This window comes from Dromiciops gliroides, chromosome 6, assembly GCF_019393635.1.
Source record: "Dromiciops gliroides isolate mDroGli1 chromosome 6, mDroGli1.pri, whole genome shotgun sequence".
NCBI classification, from domain to species: domain Eukaryota; kingdom Metazoa; phylum Chordata; class Mammalia; order Microbiotheria; family Microbiotheriidae; genus Dromiciops; species Dromiciops gliroides.
The window spans coordinates 239,437,755-239,459,091 of record NC_057866.1 but is presented as its reverse complement, the minus strand read 5'-3'; the positions used below and the strand labels follow the sequence as shown (position 1 = coordinate 239,459,091).

The 21,337-nt window shown below is 38.2% G+C and overlaps 1 protein-coding gene and 1 pseudogene across 2 annotated transcripts in view; one reads left to right on the top strand and one right to left on the bottom strand.

Annotated features, from left to right (window-relative positions):
• Window positions 1–640: 640 nt before the first annotated feature.
• The window catches only part of UNC5C (unc-5 netrin receptor C), a 428,091-nt gene continuing 407,394 nt past the window's right edge, over window positions 641–21,337 (top strand). Inside the window, exon 1 of one of the 2 annotated variants that reach the window (XM_043972822.1) lies at window positions 641–1,507. In XM_043972822.1, the coding sequence (XP_043828757.1) occupies window positions 1,384–1,507 (124 nt within the window). In that variant the 5' untranslated portion in view covers window positions 641–1,383. The remainder of the gene's footprint in view (window positions 1,508–21,337) is intronic. The other variant, XM_043972821.1, reaches the window with a different exon arrangement.
• The window catches only part of LOC122730909, a 219,736-nt pseudogene continuing 210,415 nt past the window's right edge, over window positions 12,017–21,337 (bottom strand).

Sequence of the window (21,337 nt, the reverse complement as noted above, 5' to 3'; positions counted from 1 at the left end):
CCTGGCATTTAACTGATTCCCAGAGTTGTTCCTCTGTGTGTGTCTCCCACACCGCGTTTTCTCCTAGAAGGGGCCAAGGTGTACGGTACAAACAGTGAAAATAGTACAGCCTTTTACTTTGAAAGGAAGAGTTTTCATTTAGCTTCCGTACCCCCCCCCCCCCCACCCTGGACGATTCTGTTAGCTAGCATTGGACACAGAGGAGTCACAGGGCAAAAAAATCCCACGGTGTCACTGACTACGAGAGGAAGGCTCTAAGAGCTTCAGACGCGGTTGTCACTGCAAGAGCTTGATGTCTCTTTCCCCACCAAGGTATTTCCCGGGATCTGCCTGATCTGGTTGAGTAGCCAAAGTAAGAAGACGAGTCCAGTCCAGAGGAGTCTGGCTCAGGCTTTGCTGCTACCTCGGAGAAGGCAGCGAAGGGCTAGGCTTCATTGGCTGGAACACCGTGTTGGGCGAGCGCTCCCTCTCGCAGTCCCAGTATAACATGCACTCGCTGCAGTTTCCCCTCTCTCTCCCAGTTCCGTGTGTGTAGAATGTCTAACATGCATCAACACAGGATATGCATGCCTGTCTAGCCGGTCAGATTGCATAACATACCACACACACACACACACACACACACACACACACACACACACACACTCGCGCGCGCGCGCGCACGCACGCACACTCCCAGAGTTAGGATGCTCTGTCTCTGCCTCCGTGGCAAGGTCCAGCAGATTCCAGGAGGCTTGAGCCCAAGACTATGAAATGACCATTCCTGGACACTTAGCAGCAATCGCCAAGACACATTTCGTCTGCCACGCAGTGGTGCTGAGAAAACTGAGATTGCAAGAGGGAAGCCCCTCACTCTTCTCTCCCTCCCTCCTTCCTCTTCTTCTTCCTCCTCCTCCTCCTCCTTCTCCTCCCCCTCTCCCAGAGCCTGTGTGCGCTCTGCACAGTGAAGGGGCCGCTATAAGCAGCGGTGGCTCTGGGCGCGGTGCTGCTGCTGCTTCTGCTGCTGCTGTTGCTGCTGCTGGAGCTGTTGCTGAGGGCAGGGAACGTCCTCGGGCTCCTGGGACTTCCCAAGTGGTGACTGCTGGACACGGACACAGAGTCGCGCCCTAGTTCTGCCAGTTGGGAGACGCGCCCGGAGAGTCCTCTTAGAACTACTCAGCTCAGCGGCTCCCCTCTTTGCAGCCCCGCCTCGCCCTGCTCTTCCAGAAAGTGGAGTGGAATAGTTGGGGGGAGGGAGGTTTGCCTACTGCTTTTTCGGCTGCTCTTCGCACGGAAGTCCGTTGCTGCCGGGCGCTCTTCCACCCGCCACCCGCCCTCCACTTTTTTTTTTTCTTTCCGTGTCTATTTGGGTGTTTTTGTATCTTACTTGTTCCTCCAGTCAAGATGAGGAAGGGTCTGGAGACTACAGCGGCCCGCTGCGGATTGGGACTGGGATACATGCTGCAGATGTTGGTGTTACCTGCCCTAGCCATCCTTAGTGCCAGCAGCCCGGGCTCCGCAGCCCAAGGTAAGCGAGGCGCCCCCCTGCGCCCTACTCCGCCAACCCCGGGGATTTCTCAGCGCCTACTGATTGCTTTTGACTCAAAGCCGCCCCACTTGCCATCTCCCACCTCCTAAAGAGGGCTTCCTTTTTACGTTTCTGGTTTTCCACGGTATGGTGTGGAGTGGAGTGGAGTGGCGTGGTGGTGGTGGTGGTGGTGGTGGTGGTGGTGGTGGTGGTGGTGGTGGTGGTGGTGGTGTGTGTGTGTGTGTGTGTGTGTGTGTGTGTGTGTGTGTGCGCACGGGAGCGCGCGCCGGGGCATACCAGTGGGGCACAGTTCGTATATGCGCTGCCACCTCTTGGAATGAATAGACAGTGTACGTATCTTCACTTTCTGCTGCACACACACTCACAGTGTTGCACGCACGCACACACACACATACACACACACAGAGTGTTGCATCTAAGGACATACAAGAGACCCCCTAGATCCATAGAGATGGACAGTGCCTAGAGGCACCACAAAAACCTTCACTTGGTGACTCGTGCTTTGTAGGTTGTGTGGTTAGTGTTGACTCTAAAAGTGCTACATGTCTTTTATACCCAGTGCGTTCGTACGCGCGTGTGTGCTTGTGTTTCGTTTCTTGCCCTGAGCCGGAGCAGTTGCCTAAAGGAAGCTGCTTGAGATAAGAAAGAGCTAGACACACTTTGAAATGCAGACGCCCGTTTGTTGCTTCTCCTGGAGCGCGCCTGTGTATTTGTGTAATAGTGAATACGAAAGCCCCAGACCAGTAAGTAATTGAGCTTGGGCGCCAGGGAATGCATACCTCCGCACCCATGCCCACTCCTGCCCTTCCCGGCTCTGCAGAGCAACTTCCAACACTGGTATTTGGGGGTCCTCAGCTCCAGCCTACTCCGAGCCCTTCTCCCGGACACAGCTAGCTCTTTTCCTCGCCTTACGAATGAGTGAGTGTGCCTTAAAACAAACTCACAAAAAGTCTCAGGCACTTGGGGGACGCAGTGGAGAGGGCCACTTCTAGGAACAGAGGGGAGGAAGGACGCGGGCTGGAGAGGAGGTCAGACGAGAGTTCAGCTGTGATTTGGGGTCCCAGAGTCTAAAGTGGTGCAAATTGTCCTTGGCTTTCCTGGGAAGCTGAGCAGACGGAAGGGAAGGAAGGAAAGACCTATTGCAGCCCGAGTCCTCTCTCTGAAACAGGAGCTCCCCCAGCCTTGGAAACACAGAAGTGGTTGTAGGCGACATGATGCAGTAGCAAGAACCCTGCAATTGGAATGAGGAGATCTGGGTTCAACTCAAGCCTTGGCGGCAACCTGAGTACTTCCTATACCCCGCTGACCTTGGGCCAGTTCCTTTAGTTCCCTGGCCTTTAGCGGCAATTTGAAGGGATCGGGCGGGTGGTTTCTAAGGTCCCTTCCAGCTTAGAATCCTCCGATCCCTCCAGCAGCTCTGAGCTTGGCTGTCACCCCTGTGCTGTAGTTCTGAAGGAGCCTGCCCTCTTGGCTGCCGCTTTCTTTTGCCCAAATTCAGCGAAAGGGGAGATCTAATACGCCAGATCTCTAGTAAGATCGTCTTCGCTACTATAATCTAGGCGGAGGGCTGTGGGGAAAAGCAGGCTAATCCTGATCTACGATTTCATGATTAGTAATTCTTTCTGAATTACCCATCCATTAGGAGCACATACATAAAAGTGTAAAAGTTAATAAATTCATCCTTCCTCTATTCACCAGTTGCCCTGGAGTTCTGCTGTGTTGTGGTCGTTTGTTTGTTTGTTATTGTTGTTGTTGTTTCGATTCTCCTCAGAGACCTAGTCTATTCATGATTTTAGAAGTTTTTTGGCTAAAACTCTGTGGGAGAAGATCTAGGTTTTTCAGAGGTTTCTTTAAATTGGCTAAAAGACCTCAGAATGGAAGGAGAAAAAGGAGTCATGAGCTCATCCTCAGGAGAATATTGGGGGTGGGGTGGGGGTGGAGGGGACTTTCATGTTATAACTATGGAAAAGATGGTCTAAACAACAATGGGGGGGGGAGTGAAGAGGGGAGAGAACTGGATAAGAATAGATCAAGTTAAGAGCTCCAAAGATTCCTTTCTAGTTCATGCAAAGAAATATTTAAAAGACTAATGACTAGGAAATGCAAGATCAATAAAAATAATCACCCAGAAGGATAAGTGGGTTAATATTAAGAAAAGAAGAAAGGGAGAAATTAAAGATACCCACATAGAAAGACTGGGTGTTTGCTACCCCTCCCAGAGAATTTCTTTATCCACCACTTTAATTTCCCTGACCAGCTAAGAAATTATTTGAGTATTGAACCCACCTTACCAGAAGGACCAAGTCCTACATGAGACTCCTCTGCTTATCTTATGGAAAAATAAATGTAGTCTTTTATTTATTGCATCTTATTTATTGTAGTCTTATTTATTGTGTGTGTGAATTCAATATAATTCTTTCCCCATTTAGTTCATTCAATTCCTTGAATGTCTAAATAGCTGCTATTTTATGTTATGGTCCTGTGGTCCATAAAATCCCAATTCATCACTTCTATCATTGTTATTACCTACTTTCAAATATATCAGCATTTCTATTAATGCATTGTTAGGCTCTAAATGAAGTTCTTAAGCACACAAACTGGATCATTCCTACTTAGTCACAAGCGCTCCCCTTCAAGTATATTTTTTATGCAGTAAAACTTTGGGTGCCTTTCATCACTCCTACCTCCTTCCTCATCCTGATCCTTATTTCCACTTCCCATTCCTTGAGATAAGAAAATCTTTATGGCCAGTTTAGAATGGTATGTTTTTTTCTTCCATGCATGATAGAATTTTCATACTCTGATCTCAAAGTGGTAGGAATAAATTGACTTTATGGATAGAAACATTAGAAATAATTAAGATAAGGAAGTTAATTGAACTACTTTTAAATAGGAAAGGTGATTGTTCTTATTGTCACATTAAAGGGGATATTTCCAGCAGGTATTTAAGACTTAGATTTATAAAATAATTAAGAAAGAAAAAAAATTGCAAAAGTTCAAGAATGCTACAGTGTTTTCTATTAATGAGTGTATCAAATGTAATATATAACTATTTAAAATAAAAGCAAGAATATAGTTAACAGACATTCCTTATGAAGATTGTTTGGGCTTTAGGTAGTGACCCTTTTATTTATTTATTTTTGGTCTCTATTCTCATTGTCTCCCAGGGATTTGTGCCTGCTTTGACTGGCAGAAATGAAAGATCTTCCTAGGTTAAAGACTGGATTCTATATGTGTGTGTGTGTGTGTGTGTGTGTGTGTGTGTGTGTGTGTGTGTGTGTTGATACTTTCAATTCTCTCTCAAAATTAGAATTCTGTCTTGTCTTATACAAATAATTTTAGTCTGGACTTCACACATCTGCTATTAGCTAGCTCCAACTAGTGTTCTATGAGCTAACACCAGCATCAAACATGAAGACAGAATTTCTGAAAATGCAAACCATACCAGAATATAATAATCTTGCATTAGATGATGGAGTATTGAACATGAACAATGAAAATGTATACATCATTTGTGGCTACATATCATATATAACGTACCTATATGTGTATGTATATATTTATTTCAATAATCATGGCATATTGATGACTCCGTCTGTCATTCAGTCAACTAGCATTTTGTAAAGTACTTACTATGTCCCAGGTATTGTGACAAGTGCTAGAGATACAAAGTAGGAAGGAAAAAATGTAATAAACACAAATTAAAAAAAAAATAGTCCAGGCTTTCAAGGAGTTCACTGTCTAAAGATGAGCAATAAGATAAGTATGAGTCAGGGATAGCTAGCATATAGAAATGTTGCTTTGAACAAAGTTGGAGTCAATAATTCCACTATTTTTGTTTCTCAATTTTATGTACAGAAAAACCGAATTGCTCCATTCCATTAATTTGACATTCATTATCACTCAAACAAGGAACAATGTACTTCCCTCTAGCAAAGCAATTTTTCAGATGGTAATTACTAGTATAAAAATATGTCAGGAGGAAAACCTTAGGAACAAACTTTTAAGCTCTCATGAACACTCAAGTATAATTTACAGGCCTACAAAATTGATATGCTAATTTATATATCATTCTTATTTAGTCAAAGCAAATTCCCTGAGGATATCTACCAGGCATCAAATTGACTAAGCAAGTTCATTTTCCTACTCTGAGTTATATGTTTGAAAATAATAAAAACTATTTTTTTTTATTTAAATGCTCCGTAATACATATCCCTTACTCCAACCCCTGGAGTTCAAACTAAGGAGGTTTAACTATATGAAACAGTTAATTCTGTTCTTCTCTGATATAGGTCAGTGACTTTCTAGAGCAGTAGAGGGAGTAATTCTTTTTAAAAAAAAGAAAGAAAAGAAAGAGAATTTACCAGAATTAGATTAGAACTACTAGCTCATGCCTCTTCTTGACAGATAATAAGAAAAGTTGAAATTCAGCAGCCTATGATCTTTTAGTCTTAGGCATCATCTTTTTGAGTTAATATATTTTTTTCTATAAAGCAGCAAAAATGGAAACTACAGGGTGTCCCAAAAGTCTTAGTGCAGTGTTAACCCTTAATAGTTTAAACCTGCACTAAAACTTTGGGACATGCTATATAATATATAGCATTCTTTTTGTCCCATAAATCAAATTCCATAAGAGTATGGTGCTAAGGAAACCAAGGTTGGGGCTCAGGAGGTTAAGTAAGGAATAGAATGTTAAGATTACTGATAGGAGACCTTAGTTCACAGTCCCCATCAGACACTTACCTAATGGTTGACCATTTGCAAATCATAACTTCTTGGAAACCAATTTCCTCATCTTTGAAAAAGAATTAATACTGTTACTTTCTTTGTGGCAAGAAAAGTGCTTTGCAGTGCTTAAAGTATTATTTAATTATAAGGAGTTATTCCACAAAGATTTATTAGGCATCTAGTAAGTATAGAAAAAGTGTTTTCAGCAAGGAGAGGGGAGAAAAATAACAAAGTTAAAACATGTTACATGCTTTTGGTGCTTACAGTCTACAAAGACAAACCCAGGTGATAAAAACAAAGAAAAAACATGGTAGGTGGAGTAGAGAAGAATGTTTTCCCCATAGTCATTCATAACACAGTTGTGCTTTTCCTCTCTAATGCACTCATATAATACTATGCAACTAAGTCTGGGACCAAAGGTTGTCAATAAATATGGACATACCATTTCCCCTTTGACTCTCAACTCTGCACACAAGTGGTCAAGAAATAAAAAGGTCAAAGGTTAGCAGTGCTCAGCATTTACTATGGGCAGAAGTACACTGATTCTTCAGTTCCTGAGAGGCATTACATCTGATACCTGGGAGATGCTACTAAGGAACCTGGGAGATGTCGATAGGAAGAACCAGACAGAGCTGCTTCGAATGGCTTGGGAAGAACCTAACTCTTCATTGTTGACATCTGGAGATTACAAAACCTTGAGTTAATTGCAAGTTGTGCTTCTGTTTGATAAAGGAATCCTTTACCACAATCTTGTAGCTTTGACCCTGTCAGTTTGCATGTGTAATGGATCTCTTCCCCTCCCCCTACCTTTGCCCCAATTACATAGGCACACGGGCTATCTGGAAATGTCTTGAAGGGTTGGGGTTGGGGGCAGAAACAAGCCATTCAAACCACTGATAGTGGTTTGGTAACATTAATTATCATATAGAAAAGAAAAATAGACTTTTTTACAAACCCCCCCCCCAGACACACAAATGTATGCATTTTAATAAGAATATCTAAATATTTATATCTATCTATATGTATGCATTACATATATAATGTTTTTTGTAAGAATACCTATATACATATGTTAACTTTATAATCCACAGTATGAGAGTGAGACATTGCAAGGTGAATTGGAATGGGTAGATAAATAGATTTCCAGTTATTTAATTTATGTTTTTGATTTTTTCTTATATCTTAATGGGGATAAACATTTAAGTTCCAGTATGACTTTTACTACTTGTTGGGAGTCTTAGGATGTGACATGCTCTGATTTCTAATGCCATCTTTTGGCCAAGAGCTGTGATTTAGCTGCAGATCCCCACAATAGTGTTTTCATGCTACCCAGAATTGAGCCAATTTCTTCTCCTCTTGACTTGTAATTCTGTGTTTCGTTATTGATTAATTGATCCTGTATTCCCCACGATCCCCAAATCCTCTTTATTTTTTACCTGAGTTTATAAAACCTATCTATAGGGCTCATCTTCATTTTCATTGTTTACCAGGATCTGTTATTGTTTATAGATTTTCTTTTCTTTGGGCATGAGTGAAAAGAATAGGGAATTGCTCCAATTTCACTTAGTTTAAATAGTTTTTCTTCATAAAAATAGTGTTATGGTCCTTTATACTTCATCCTTTGAACAAGAGCAATGAGGCTTTGAGCAGTGTTTTTTTTTTAATAGCTTCTTTTTCCATTGCATAAAAAACAAATCTACTAATTGAATAATTTGTAGTGTGTTTTTTTTTTTTCTTTAGCTCTAAAGCCAAATACTTTCTTAGTGTCCAAGACATTCAATATAAACCATTCTATGGGAGTCTTTTCATAATCCAATAAAAACAGAGCTTTCATTAGATTTTTGTCTCTGCTCTACTTGACTGTCTGGAATTATGAAAATGTTTTCTCTCTTATCATAAAATTTCTTAATATATACTCTTATTTCAACTGAGACCTAGGCAAACAGACTACTATGAAATAGGCATTTCCCTCTAACTATGCCATTAATTAAAAATGAATGATTTTCAAGTGAAGCTGAAATGTGGCTTCTCTTATCAAGGATTTCTACAACTAGCAAGAAACTTCTGGGCAACTAGGTGCAGTGCAGACATCACAGAAAACACATCTTTATGAGTTCAAATCCAGCCTCAGACACTTAATAGTTGCACCACCCTGAACAAGTCACTTAACCCTCGGTTTCTGCATCTGTTTGCCTCAGTTTCCACATCTATAAACTGAACTGGAGAAGTAAATGGCAAACCACTCCAGTATCTTTGCCAAGAAAATCCTAAATGGGGTCCCCAAGGGTGATATGACTGAACAAGTTGATCTACCCCAGAGCTTTCAAGTGAAGATAAGAAGATAATATAAAGAATTTCCTGTTTACTTACAACATATGCCATCCCTCAAATGTAGGGCATGGTGTTAAAGTTTATTCCAACACTAATTAAATTAAAGTTATAATTTAAAAACAGAAGTATGAAAGAGCTATATGTGCAGAGATTTGTCTTAACTAAGTGCACCCTATATTATTAACACAGGCAGCAGTTCCAAAAAATTACTTGGTGTGGAAAAAGTATACCATGTGAATAGTCTAACCTTTGGAGGATACAGTTTTTAATTAAATACTCAACCATATCTCATTGCCAAAGTGGTAGTGTTATGTTTTCGGGGGGGGGTGACAGGGTAGGAATTAATTAAGTTGATGTCAGTTAAATATTTTTATCTTAAATAGTGTAGCCAAGAATAATCATCTTAATATAAGATATTGATCCATCAACTTTTAGCTCCAGTTACCAGTCTTGTTCAATCATTTACTTATTTTAAAATATTATGTGAATAATTGCTTTCCCTTCATTAATCATTTTGTCATAGATTCTTACCTAATATCATTTCCCAGCCATTATGAAAGTCACAAAATGCCTTGTAGTACTGAGCATGTGTTATCTTCTCTTTTCACTGAGGGACATAAACAACAGAAAGACCTTCCCTATATTTAACTAGTTTATTGGTGAATGCTAACATTTCTCATTTTTAGTGAATTTCTGTATTGATTTTCTAATCAGGCATTGACCAATTCTTGCCATCATTTACTCTTTTCCTGCTCTTTTTCTATTGGGTTGGGGAGCATATACATGACAATTTCCTAAATAAAAGATCACTTACACATTAAAATAACTTCTACAAATTAATTGTCAAAGAAAGTTGCTTAAGAGTCTAAATGTGTTATTCAAAAACTCAGAAAACCTACTTGCTAAGCCAACTTACAAAAGAAAAGAGAAAAGATAGTGAATGTATACTTTAATGGTTTTTCACCAAAGGCATTGTTAATTACATAAAATGTAGACAGTAAGTACAGTAAATTTGGGGTTTTAATCAATGTCTCTACTTTGAGACTATGGGATATTTTTAGACCTAGGGGAATATTAAATTCAGTCTTTCAGTTTGAAGTTAATGGAAAAATCTAGGCAAACATTCTACATAGTGTATGGCTATGCAAGTTTGTTAATTGCACTCAAGTCAAGATTTTAAAGATCCTCAAAAATATTTGAAAAATTCAATCACGTGATTTAAAAAAAATGAACAACTATGGTTTTATAGCACTTTGAAATTAATATAACCATAAAACTGCTAGTCGTATACTGATAACAAATAACCTTTTTTTAATACAAAAGTTTTTTGGGGGGAAGAATTATTCAAACTGGAAAAAAAAGTACCTCACGATTTTAATTCTTTCATAAGTCAGGAAGATAATACATAATGGTAATTTCCTCTATTATATTATTTATAATTGAGTGTGCTAAATTTTGAATTTTGCTTTCTACAATGAGCAGATTATATATATATATATGTGTGTGTATGTGTGTGTGTGTGTGTGTGTGTGTGTGTGTATATATATATATATATATATATTTGTATCTTGCTTTGAGTAAAGAAAGACATACTTGTGTTTGCTAAATCGACACATTGTAGCCACCCAGTGGAAATGTTCAAGTTTAGCAACGGCAATCTTGGCATTTCTATGGATAAAACAGTAATTACCTGGTCTGTCATTTTCATTAGCCTTTTTCCTTTTCATTTTACATGGAATTATGAACCAGTGTTAGCTTTAAGTAGTAAGTCAGAAATCAAATGCAAGGAATGAAAGAACAAGAAGATTGTGTGTGTGTGTGTGTATCTGTGTGTATTTTCTTTTTCCATTCAGTCAAAACCACTACCATCCAAGTATGACAAATGGAGATAATACAGAAACCTAGTTTTGTGCTAACTGCTTTCAGGAACTTAAAAGGAACATACAAGGTTAAATGACTTATAAGCATTCCCTGGAGTTAGGATCCAAGATCAGTATTACATCATAATATTATTCACCAGGCCCTCTGACATGTAACTTTTGTGCAAATATTGTCTCAATGTCTAGTAATGGGCTTATGTTTTCTATAATTATAAAATAGATTTAATAACAAAAATGCATATTGTGTTCAATGTTTGATTGCCTATTTAGAGCCCTAAACACAGTAAAGCAATATGCTAATGGAAAACATCCAATTTCAGATCTTTGTGATTGAAGTCAACATTGATTTTAAAGGTGATTTTATATGCAACATAGGCAATTTGCAAGCCCCATATTTATCATGAAGACTACCAGAATATGTAAATAATTTTAAATTTGTCTCATTAATTAGTATCCTGAATAATTTAAGGTAACATGGAATTTAACAACAACAACAACAACAACAAAGCTCAAGAATATCAGGCATATTTTGGAATATTAGATACATTAATTTATATCATTATTTATTAGAAAATTTCCCAGAAAAATGACATATTTCTAAGTAGCAGTTATTGGATCTGATCTATATGAGGCATTTAATGCATATATCATTCAAATCTGGGTTATCTCCTGAATTTTTCATATGTTTTGACTGAGAAGTTTACCTGGTAATGGTATTAATTATATTAACTTTATATTTTCTATATGGCTATGTGTAAAAGTATCTGTATGTTTAATTTGGCTATGAATAAACCTAGTCCCAGAATATGCTGAAAAACCTAAATTTGTTCATCATGACATGTTGCTTGGAGTGTCCCCTAGAGGTCATTGGGAAATTTCCTAGACACCTACACTTACATCTGCCTTCATGACATTTGCTGCTCTAGTTTCTACTAGAGGACTTAAAAGGAGAAGGGGAGGTATTAGCTTTATGATGTAGCAGTAATTCTTACTTTCACTTACTTTGACTGAAAATGTAAAAGTTTTAAAAAATGCATTAACAATGTATCTATCACTGGAAAGAATAAAACTCTGAGTTTTTCTTGATTTGGCCATGGAAAAGGATGTGCTGATTCCATCCGTATTAGAGGAGAGAATATGTGGAATATGTGTTTTTTCTTTAAATAGATTGTGTTCATCTCAAGTGATTTTAGAAATGGACTGAACAGATCACAGGCAATAAATACCTAGGTCAAATGCAGTACCATAGATTGAGGTTACCAATGAAATATATATTACATCACTCCATCAATGGATATTATCTGGCTTTATGGGTAACTGCTTCCTTCACTGCTCCTGGAGACTCATGAGTTTGCCTGATCAAGTCAAGTCATCCAGCATTTATAAAGCATCTATTTTGAATGTGCCAGCTAGCACCAGCACAACTATAGTGACCAAGTATCCATGATTCAGTCTTAGTATCTTCAAACCCAGTGTCCTTCAATCCGAACCCATAGTTCCTGGATGACTGAGACTCACGATCAGTATCCTGGATATTCCAGACTGGCTATCACTGCCTCTGATTCCCACGGAACCCAACTCTAGAAGGGGCTTCTGATTCCTTTGGGTCTCCACAACTAGAATATCCGTCAGGAGACTCGTTTGGTTTTGGAGGTAAAAGTTTCAAATGACTCACTTCCCTAATCTTGGATCCTGCAAAAATATAATTTCTTCTTCATTTTAATCCTCTTCTTTTCAACCATATTTTTTGCCATCTACAACAGTTGGATATGCATTCTTCAGAATCTGATTTGCCTCTGAGCTAATATTCTTGTTCTCCTGCAAAGTAGAGACTCTGATTGATTCCCCTGTGTTTAGTAGGTAGTTATAAAATATTGTCTTGGGGCAGCTAGGTGGCGCAGTGGATAAAGCACTGGCCCTGAAGTCAGGAGTACCTGAGTTCAAATCCGGCCTCAGACACTTAACACTTACTAGCTGTGTGACCCTGGGCAAATCACTTAACCCCAATTGCCTCACTAAAAAAAAACAAAAACAAAAACAAAAAATAAAATAAAATATTGTCTTTGCATAGCTTTGGCCCCTCTCTAGTGATACTTGATAAGTCACCACATTGCCAATTCTTTTCATACATTCTCCATCAGTCCATTATCTTTTCCCTACCCATTGTTGTTTGTCCATCATTCTGGAAGAGTAGCATGATGTCAGGAGGTGTTGTCATGACTTTCAGTGAATTAGATTTTAAGTTAAGCAGGGCTGTGCAAAGTCACCAGCCTCACTCTTTCCTCAAGAGCCATCTGGGTCCAGTGGAAAGATATACATCAGGATGATTGGAGATGGCCCCTGATGTTTTGAGGCAAACAGGGTAAGTGACTTACTTGCTCAGGATCACACAGCTAGTAGAGTCACTTGTCTGAGGTCAGATTTGAACTCAAGTGCTCCTGATTCCAGGACCAGTGCTCTATCTACTGCACTACCCAGCTGCTTCTCTTTCCCCAAACTACCCACTCTTAGACACTAAGGCTCCTTTTAAGGAGAGCTCCATCCCCTGGTTGGAGTTTCTGATTTTAAAATTGAACATCATACCATCACTTGTTCTTCTCTGACTTTTTTTCTTCACAAAGGCCAAAAGTAGTTGGTCTCTCAGCTGAAATGTTCAGCTCAAGTTCATCCTAAGTCATGAGTCTCTATGTCTTTTCCAGCTTCTCAAACTCCAAAGCACAAATCAGTAAGCCAACATGATTCTTGCTCCAACAATAGTAGATATTAGATAATTAAATAAGCCTGTGGTTTCATTTTTGCTAACATTATATCTACACATTAGAATGGCCACATTTTCACTTGACTGAGTATACCTAGAACTTCCAATATTATGCAATTAAAGTGCTTGACTTATGGGTTGCCTTGAGGATGATAAGACATAGATTTTGATTCCCAGCAAAGTTAACAATATTTCCTTCAGTAGCTTGAATTCAAGGGCTCAGCTTTGGTCAGACAGGATTCCAGTAGGGAATCCATTTGCAGAGAAATATGTCTCTGTATAAGATTTGTGATTCCTGCTTGGGTATGCATGAGAGAACTGGGTGGAATGGTCTGTCATTGCTTATATTCTTCCTATTACATTCTGGAAAAGTCTATATATACAATCTCGAGAGTCTTGTTTGTCAATAGGCTTACTACCAGCTCATAGACCTAGAACAAGGGAGGTCCTCAAAGACATTCTTGTGCAAACCCATCATTCTACAGATGAGAAAACAGATGCTCAGGGATATTAAATAATTTGCCCAAAGTCACACAAGCAATAAGTATCAGAGGCAAAATTTGAATGCATGTGTTCTGACCCCACAGTTAGTATCTATTTCTTTTGGAAAGAATTTAATTCTTTCACTTATGACCAAGGCAGGGAAAATGAGCTAGGCAAAGCAGAACTTACATCCCATAACAAACAACACATTTTCTGGTGGAACTCATTTTACCCTGTTGGTAGGCCAGCACTTTTTATGTTGCTGACCACCTTCCCCCTTCTAAGAATATCACCATGGCTTTGGACATTCAGAGTCTTCAAAACTAGTGTATGCTAATCTGATTGATGACTAGTGTTGTGAACGTTGGTTAAAATATGTCAGTGGTCACTTCTTCATACTTGAATTTGGGCTCTAAATGAAGTCTGTAAATTTATCAGTGACAGCTAACTTCAACATCAAGAGCTCCACTTTGGCATAATTGACCTCAGTGTCAGTGAGTCCTCTCTTGACAAACTGAATAGGTTTCTAGTGGACCTCACATTCCTTATCTAAAACTTCCCTCAGAGCTGATAGGCTGACATCAGTGTGTAATGTCAAGGGCCACATTGGTGACTCCATGAAACTGCTGATCATCCTTGAAGGCTTGTTACCTATCTCATCCCAATAATTTCCCAGTGCTACTTGGGGCTTCAGACTAGATTTCCCCTCTCTGCCCTTCTGCTCACTACTCTTCTTAACCATATACTCACATGTAAGTAGGAATAGAGGTGTTTATTTATCTATAACTGGACTATGCACATTAATAAATCATTACTGCCTTTTCTGAGACTGCATGTTCAGTGTTCTGAGAGACAAGTATCCTTAAATGGCTAATGTTAAAGTACCTGAAATTATATATTTTGTGAATTTATTCTTTTTATAATGCATAGTATACCTCCTCTCAGTAATACATTGTCTATATGTTCATACATACCAATTTATAGAAATATGTATATAAATATATACATATGTCTATGTATGTATTGTGTGTGTATATGCATACATAAATACACACAGGGATATATCACTTTATGTACTGCCAGATTGGCTTAATTTTAGTACAGGACTTGAGATGGAAAGACGTTTCAAATCTATCCTCTGACATTTAATAGCCAAGAGATCCTATGCAAGTAACTTAATTCCACACAACTTGCCAAGGTGTCTCTACTAAATCCATTATTCTGTATTTCTCTACTAAATAGGAAGGCTTGTTGAGGAGTTAGGAGACTCCTCATGTATGAAAAGAGATCCTTCCTATATGTCGAATTTTATATATCTAAGTACAGATATTTATAGTGAAAAGTTTATAAAATCAGAGGACAAGATTCCAATGAATCGTGTTAACTTGTATTGTTGTTGTTCAGTCATTTCAGTCAAGTTTGATTCTTTACCCACTTGGGGTTTTCTTTAGCAAAGATATTGGAGTGATTTAGTAGTTCCTTCTTCAGTTCATTTTACTGATGAGGAAACTGAGGCAAACAGGGTTAAGTGACTTCCCCAGGGTCACATAGCTAGTAAATGTCTGAGGTCAGATTTGAACTCAGGTCTTCCTGGCTCCAGGCCCAACTCTCTATCCACGGTGCCACCTACCTGCCCTGTTAGCTTACCTAATGCATATAAATAAAAAAGAAGAAATTGCAGGAAGCAAATAATTCTAAAAATATTTTTTCTAAAATAATTTAGAAAACATTTCCCAAAAAAATTATTGATGAAGATCACAGGTTTTTCATAAGAAAAGCTTTTCCACATTTAAGAAAAGCATGGAAATATTTATATAATTATAATATCTTGTCTTGAACATTTGACACATATTCCAGATCCCTTTTCCAGGAACTGACAGGGAGGACATAGGTTATTTTGTATACATGTGTGTGAATACATAGGGATTTTATGTTCATCAGTGACCTTATTGTTTTATTTATGTGTGTTTATTTCTGTCCCTTTTGAAAAAAAAATTAATTTTGGCTAACAATCACAAATCAATTCATCAATGATTAGGGAAGTATTTTCTACTCCTTACTCTTCATCCCTAATGTTGCACTCTGTTCCATGAAATAATTGGTGGGCCCTGTATCTTGAGCTCCTGGCAGATAGTTAATACAGTTACCTTGCATATGATTTACATCATTAGTCTGCTGATATTTCTGAAAGGAAGAATTTTCCCAAAAACATGTCAGATATTGATATGACAGGTATTTGGTCCTTACTGGTTTATCTCTATAGAAGATATCTTGCTGGCCATAGGAGAAAATGCAACTTTTCAAGCATACATGAACTTTGATACCTTATCCTCCATACATTTACATGACTATCTCTATTCTCTTTGGAGAGAATATCTTAATTTGTGGACAGACAAAGTTTCCCTTATAAGCACCGTATGCATATGGAGAATAGTTAAATTCTTTTATTTTTTGCCATTATTTGAAAGGTGGGTTTAAGCTACCTGTTGTTCAACTCTGACCCCAATCTAAGAAACTATGAATTTATCTCTGAATTCCTCACAGCTCAAATACATGATGTTGGTTCTGATTCTATCCATTGCATTTATTTTACTGCTTCTTATACTGGAGGGTGAGTTGGATAAAAGGGGCCATCCCAGGGAGCACAGACATGGAGCTCTCCTGGAATCTTCTGGGGACTTAAGAGAGATGAAGGAATTAATCAGCCTTTGATCTCATTAGAGCTAATGAACTGCCTGACTACCACAGCCCAAGAAGGGCTGGCTGTTTTAGTATAAGATGGCAAAATCAGATTGTCTTCCCAACTCATGGACAGGGGCATGGGGAGCAGTAACTGCATCCATTAGAGATTTGACTCTTTCTCTAACCTCTAGGTGGAATCTTGTAATTCAGATTTCCAATAAGAAATGGAAATGGATTGGCTTTTCTCCAGCCTGGGAACGGGCAGATATCATCCATGTCATATCTAGTGAAGAGGACTCAGCTAGGAAATTTTACCCCCAGGCCTTTAGCTATACTTTTTTGCCTTTTTTAAATGTTTTTTTTTTCCTGATCTCAAAAAAATAAGTATCTATCCCAAGAGGAACATGTCCAGGTTTGGAGGTAGCCTTTGTGATTTTGAGGTATGGAGGTGCTTAGTCCGTTCAAGGTGTATGGCATCGAGGATGAGAGTCCCCTGGCAGCTACTCCAGTGATCTTGGAGAGTACAGTCACCAGCAAAAGGATTGGCCCAAGAATGGCTGTTTTAGAATAGATGTGTGCTAGAAGGTTTGGGGGACAATGTGTGGAAATGTGAAATTCCTAATCAGTATTTCCACAAACACCATTAGATTTAGATGGCTTTGAGCATCAGACTAATTGATGTCTATAATGGTAGTCAGCATTGTTATTTGTTGAAAGCCTTGCTTTCAATAGGTTCTTTGAGATTTTTCATTGTAACCTTGTGTGTGTGTGTGTGTGTGTGTGTGTGTAAGAAATAAATACCTTTCTCATACCTGTTTTCTTATTATACATGGTGTATTTTTGTCTTGTCTATTATACATGGAGTACCTATTATATATGGAGTATCTCTGCCTTTTGAGGAAACCATGCACTTGAGGCTAAGCGATAAATTATTTTCCCCAGGATGCAGGGGTTGGGTTTAACACATTTAAAACTGTATGAGAAAATGGACTTCCTTCCAGTACACCCTCCCAGATTTTTTTAGAGGCCAGACTGTCCTCAAGACTGAGTCCCCTCCTGAAAATAACATCTGTATAGAGAAGTAAAAGGGCCCCTTAGGAAGATGGAGTACCTCATCCCTTTAGACTCAACAGTGGTTCTTCGACTCGTGTGTGCGCGCGTGTTTGTTTGTTTGTTTTAATGAGGGCATTGAGTCTTTTTTTTAATGTTGGTTAATGGAAAACAATTGAGAATTTAGTCAGAATATAGAAAATAATTACCTTCTTTTTTCTTCTTCTTCTTTTTTTGCGGGGCAATGAGGGTTAAGTGACTTGCCCAGGGCCACACAGCTAGTAAGTATCAAGTGTTTGAGGCCGGATTTGAACTCAGGTATTTCTGAATCCAGGGCTGGTGCTTTATCCACTGCGCCACCTAGCTGCCCCCGAAAATAATTACCTTCTTTTAAAAAATTTAGCTGTGAGATCATACAATACATGTAATTGTATTTTATCCTACATGATTACCAATAATATATATTTTGTATATCCTTAGTTCACATAACACAATATGGTAGATGAGAATAAGATCTTAATTTTAAGTGGAATTTTTGACTTATGTCCAAAGGCAGGAAAGCTCTTACTTCTCCCCCTGAGTTAATAATACTCCCCCAGTTCAGCCAAAAGAGAGGCCAAGAAGCAGCCTAGGATAAACAAGACATTTTAGGTTTCAGAAAACTCATAACAGTTTGCTCAGCTAGTATACCATACAGGTATTATTCATATTTGAATTGAGTTATTTTCATTACAAATTTTAAAAAAACAACAACTCGCTAGTGCTTTGCTTCAAAAAGAATCATTTCAACTGCACCTCAAAACATTTTACAATTCCAGGACTAAATCTTGCAAAGGGATTTTGCCTGTTTAATGCTGAATTAAAGTTATTAAGTGGGCCTTAAAGATAACAGCAGATTCCAGAGTCTGAGGGGTTTGTTTTGTATTCAGTGACAGTCACTAAATCAAGGGAAGGAATGTTCCAACAGCACACTTGAGGAAAAGTGATTTTCATAGAAAGGAGCCATTCCTGCTAATAGCCAGTAACTATGGATAACCCCACTGACATTAAAAGTCCATTAGCTAAGCCCAGTTTAAACAGCAGCTGATGCAGTGTCAGCTAAATGGACACTGGAATTCTTTCATGTAATGTAGCAAGGGCAATTCTGTGATTTTCCCCCCCTAAAACTATGTACATTAAGGAAAGCAAATGTCATCTGATAGTAGCAGTTAGGTTCCTGCTAAACAAGCATAGATTTATAATAAAACTCATATAACAATTTGTATAACAACAAGATCGAAAAGGAAAACTTTTGAGGTTTTATTCATGGAAGAAGTTAAATATGCTCACGTGTTTCAGAGAACAATAACTTCTATGAAAGTCCATTTTGTGTTGCACGATATATTAAGTGCCTGTTTGGTGTAAATCCCTATGCTTGTGGTTGAAGATAGAAAGCCAAATGAAAGAGTCCCTGCCCTCAGGGGATTGATATTCCTCCAAGGAGAATGTGATATGTATACAAGTAAATTAATATGAAATATGGACAAAAAGTGACTTTAAGATGCAGAAATCAATGCCAAACAAGAGGATCAAGAAAAGTCTCATATAGGAGGAGAACATATAAAGTCTGCTTTGAAGGAAGCTAAGCAGATGGACCTGAGAAGGGCATGCATCAAAAATGTGGGTGACCAGCTGGGCAAAGGCACAGAAGTGAGAAATGGAATCTGGTATATAAGAAAGGATTTGCAGGTCAGTTGGACTGGAATGGAGAATGAATGACAGGAAATTAGAGGAAATTAGACTGAAAAGGTAGACGGGAAATACATTGTGGAGGGCTTTCCAAGAGATGATTTAAAACCATAAAGGTTGCTAAATCACTGCCTATGGAATTCAGTAGTTTTTCATTTGTAAAACTATCATAAATTTCCTTCCATGGATATATGTGTATGTATGTATGAGACATAGGACTCACTATGGGTAAAGTTTTTATAAATAAATTGATATGTTCTGCCTCAGATATTTCTGAAAGTAATGATGTATTAGAATTAAAACGAAGCATAATACAAATGTGAAATTTTGCATTTTCTCCCCCCAAAAGTCCTATCAAAGGAAATTTTAAGGCATTAAAATATTTTCTACTATCAATCTTAGAATCTTACTGAGTGTGGTTTGATCTCTAAATGTTACTGGCACTTGGCATCTTTTATAAATTATTTTTAAGCATCGTATGAAAAAAGATATTGTTCTACATCTATGATGCCTTTGTGGTAAACAGACAGAGGCTTGTTGAGTTAGCCCATGTGAGATCAGAGAACAGGGTAGTAAGTCATTAATCAGTTACTGTCATCTCCACGACTACTGTGAAGTGTTGCAATCACCTCCCCCTGCCTTCCCTTTTCTGTTATCCATCCATTAGTGAAACCCTGTACAAGTAACAAGTGGGGTGTTCCCTTCTTATGTATACAACCTGAGTAAGTGTTGTGGAAAAGTATCTCAAAGAGATTCATAATGGAAACAAACACCCTTCCTTACCCTGAAGTTTGTCTCTTTAGGGCTCGGGGGTACTTCATTCAGTTCCCTTATATCAAGTTATTGCTTTTTAAAACTTATATAGCATTTAAATTACATTTTTTTTGTCATTGGGTATACAGTTCTTTTTTTTCTTTGAAAAGGAGTATTTAAATATAATGAGTAGTTGCCCCATGGTAGAAATAGTTCTGTTTAGTGTTCACAGATTTTCACATGCAAATGTCAAAAGAAATCAAGCCATGTTAAGGATCCACGAGGTGATTTTTCTTGCAGCTCAACCAAATGTCTTGTGTAGACTCTTGTCTTTAATGAATAATAAGCTCTCATGGATATAGTTCATACAATTATGTTACCAAACATATGAATAATCTGGTCCCTCTTACATGTAACTCAAACATTAATAACAGATGAAAATATGTCTCGGTTCAATCAGTGAGCTTTGATTCTCAGCTCTGAACCCACGTTAGCATTTGGAGTCTAAAACATGAGTTGAAAGTGACTTTTTCCATATGTTTTTCCTTTTCTGTTGCACAACACTTAATTTTATTGGAAGATGAAAAGGGAAGATCATTGTATGCAGTCACACAATAAATTTGTACATATTTATGAACTGGGAAAATTATGGAATTGAATTATGCTGGTGCTAACAAGAGTATGCTGGACAGATGAGAGCTGGATAACCGCAGCTTTATTGTCCTTAAAAACTTTTAGGATAAACTTCTCTAAAGCCTTTTCCAAAACCTTTCCAACCTCTGACTTTTTCTTTTCGCTAAGCACTTAAAAAAAGTGGGAGAAGATTCTTATTTCCCTGAAAATATACCATGAATGCAAAAGCAAAACTGATTTTGACCTTAATTTTGGTTTCTATATTTGTAAAGCTTGAAAAGGTTTCCAGAAAAGTATGCTTTAGGAATACTGACTTTTTAATGTAATGACTGTCAGAAGGAAAGTTTTATTGAAGTTACTCTTTATAGTCCTTAAAAAGAAGGAAAGGTTTAGAAATTTTCTTTATTAACAACTATCCTTGCATCTTGTATGCCATTTTTATTTGTGCACATGCACAACTGTGTGCTCATTGATTTCTATTGGATATGAGATGCTATGAAAAATGTCCTGATTGAGAAATCTAACCATTCTCAGTTGCTCCAAAACTGTGACTGGGGAGCAGTTGCACCGCTTTATTTCAGGTAGAATTCTGCCCATTACTACCCTTTGTCTCCCAGGTTTCTTGCTTGAGGTTGCCAAGTGATGGCTGCCTAGGTACTAAGGAAATGCCATGTTAATTTACAAGAAATGAACTATTTTTTAAAAGTCCCTCAATCGTTTGTAAGAGTAATTTCTCCTTATTTATGTTGATTTGTGGACATTGTACCATTCCACATGTTAAAA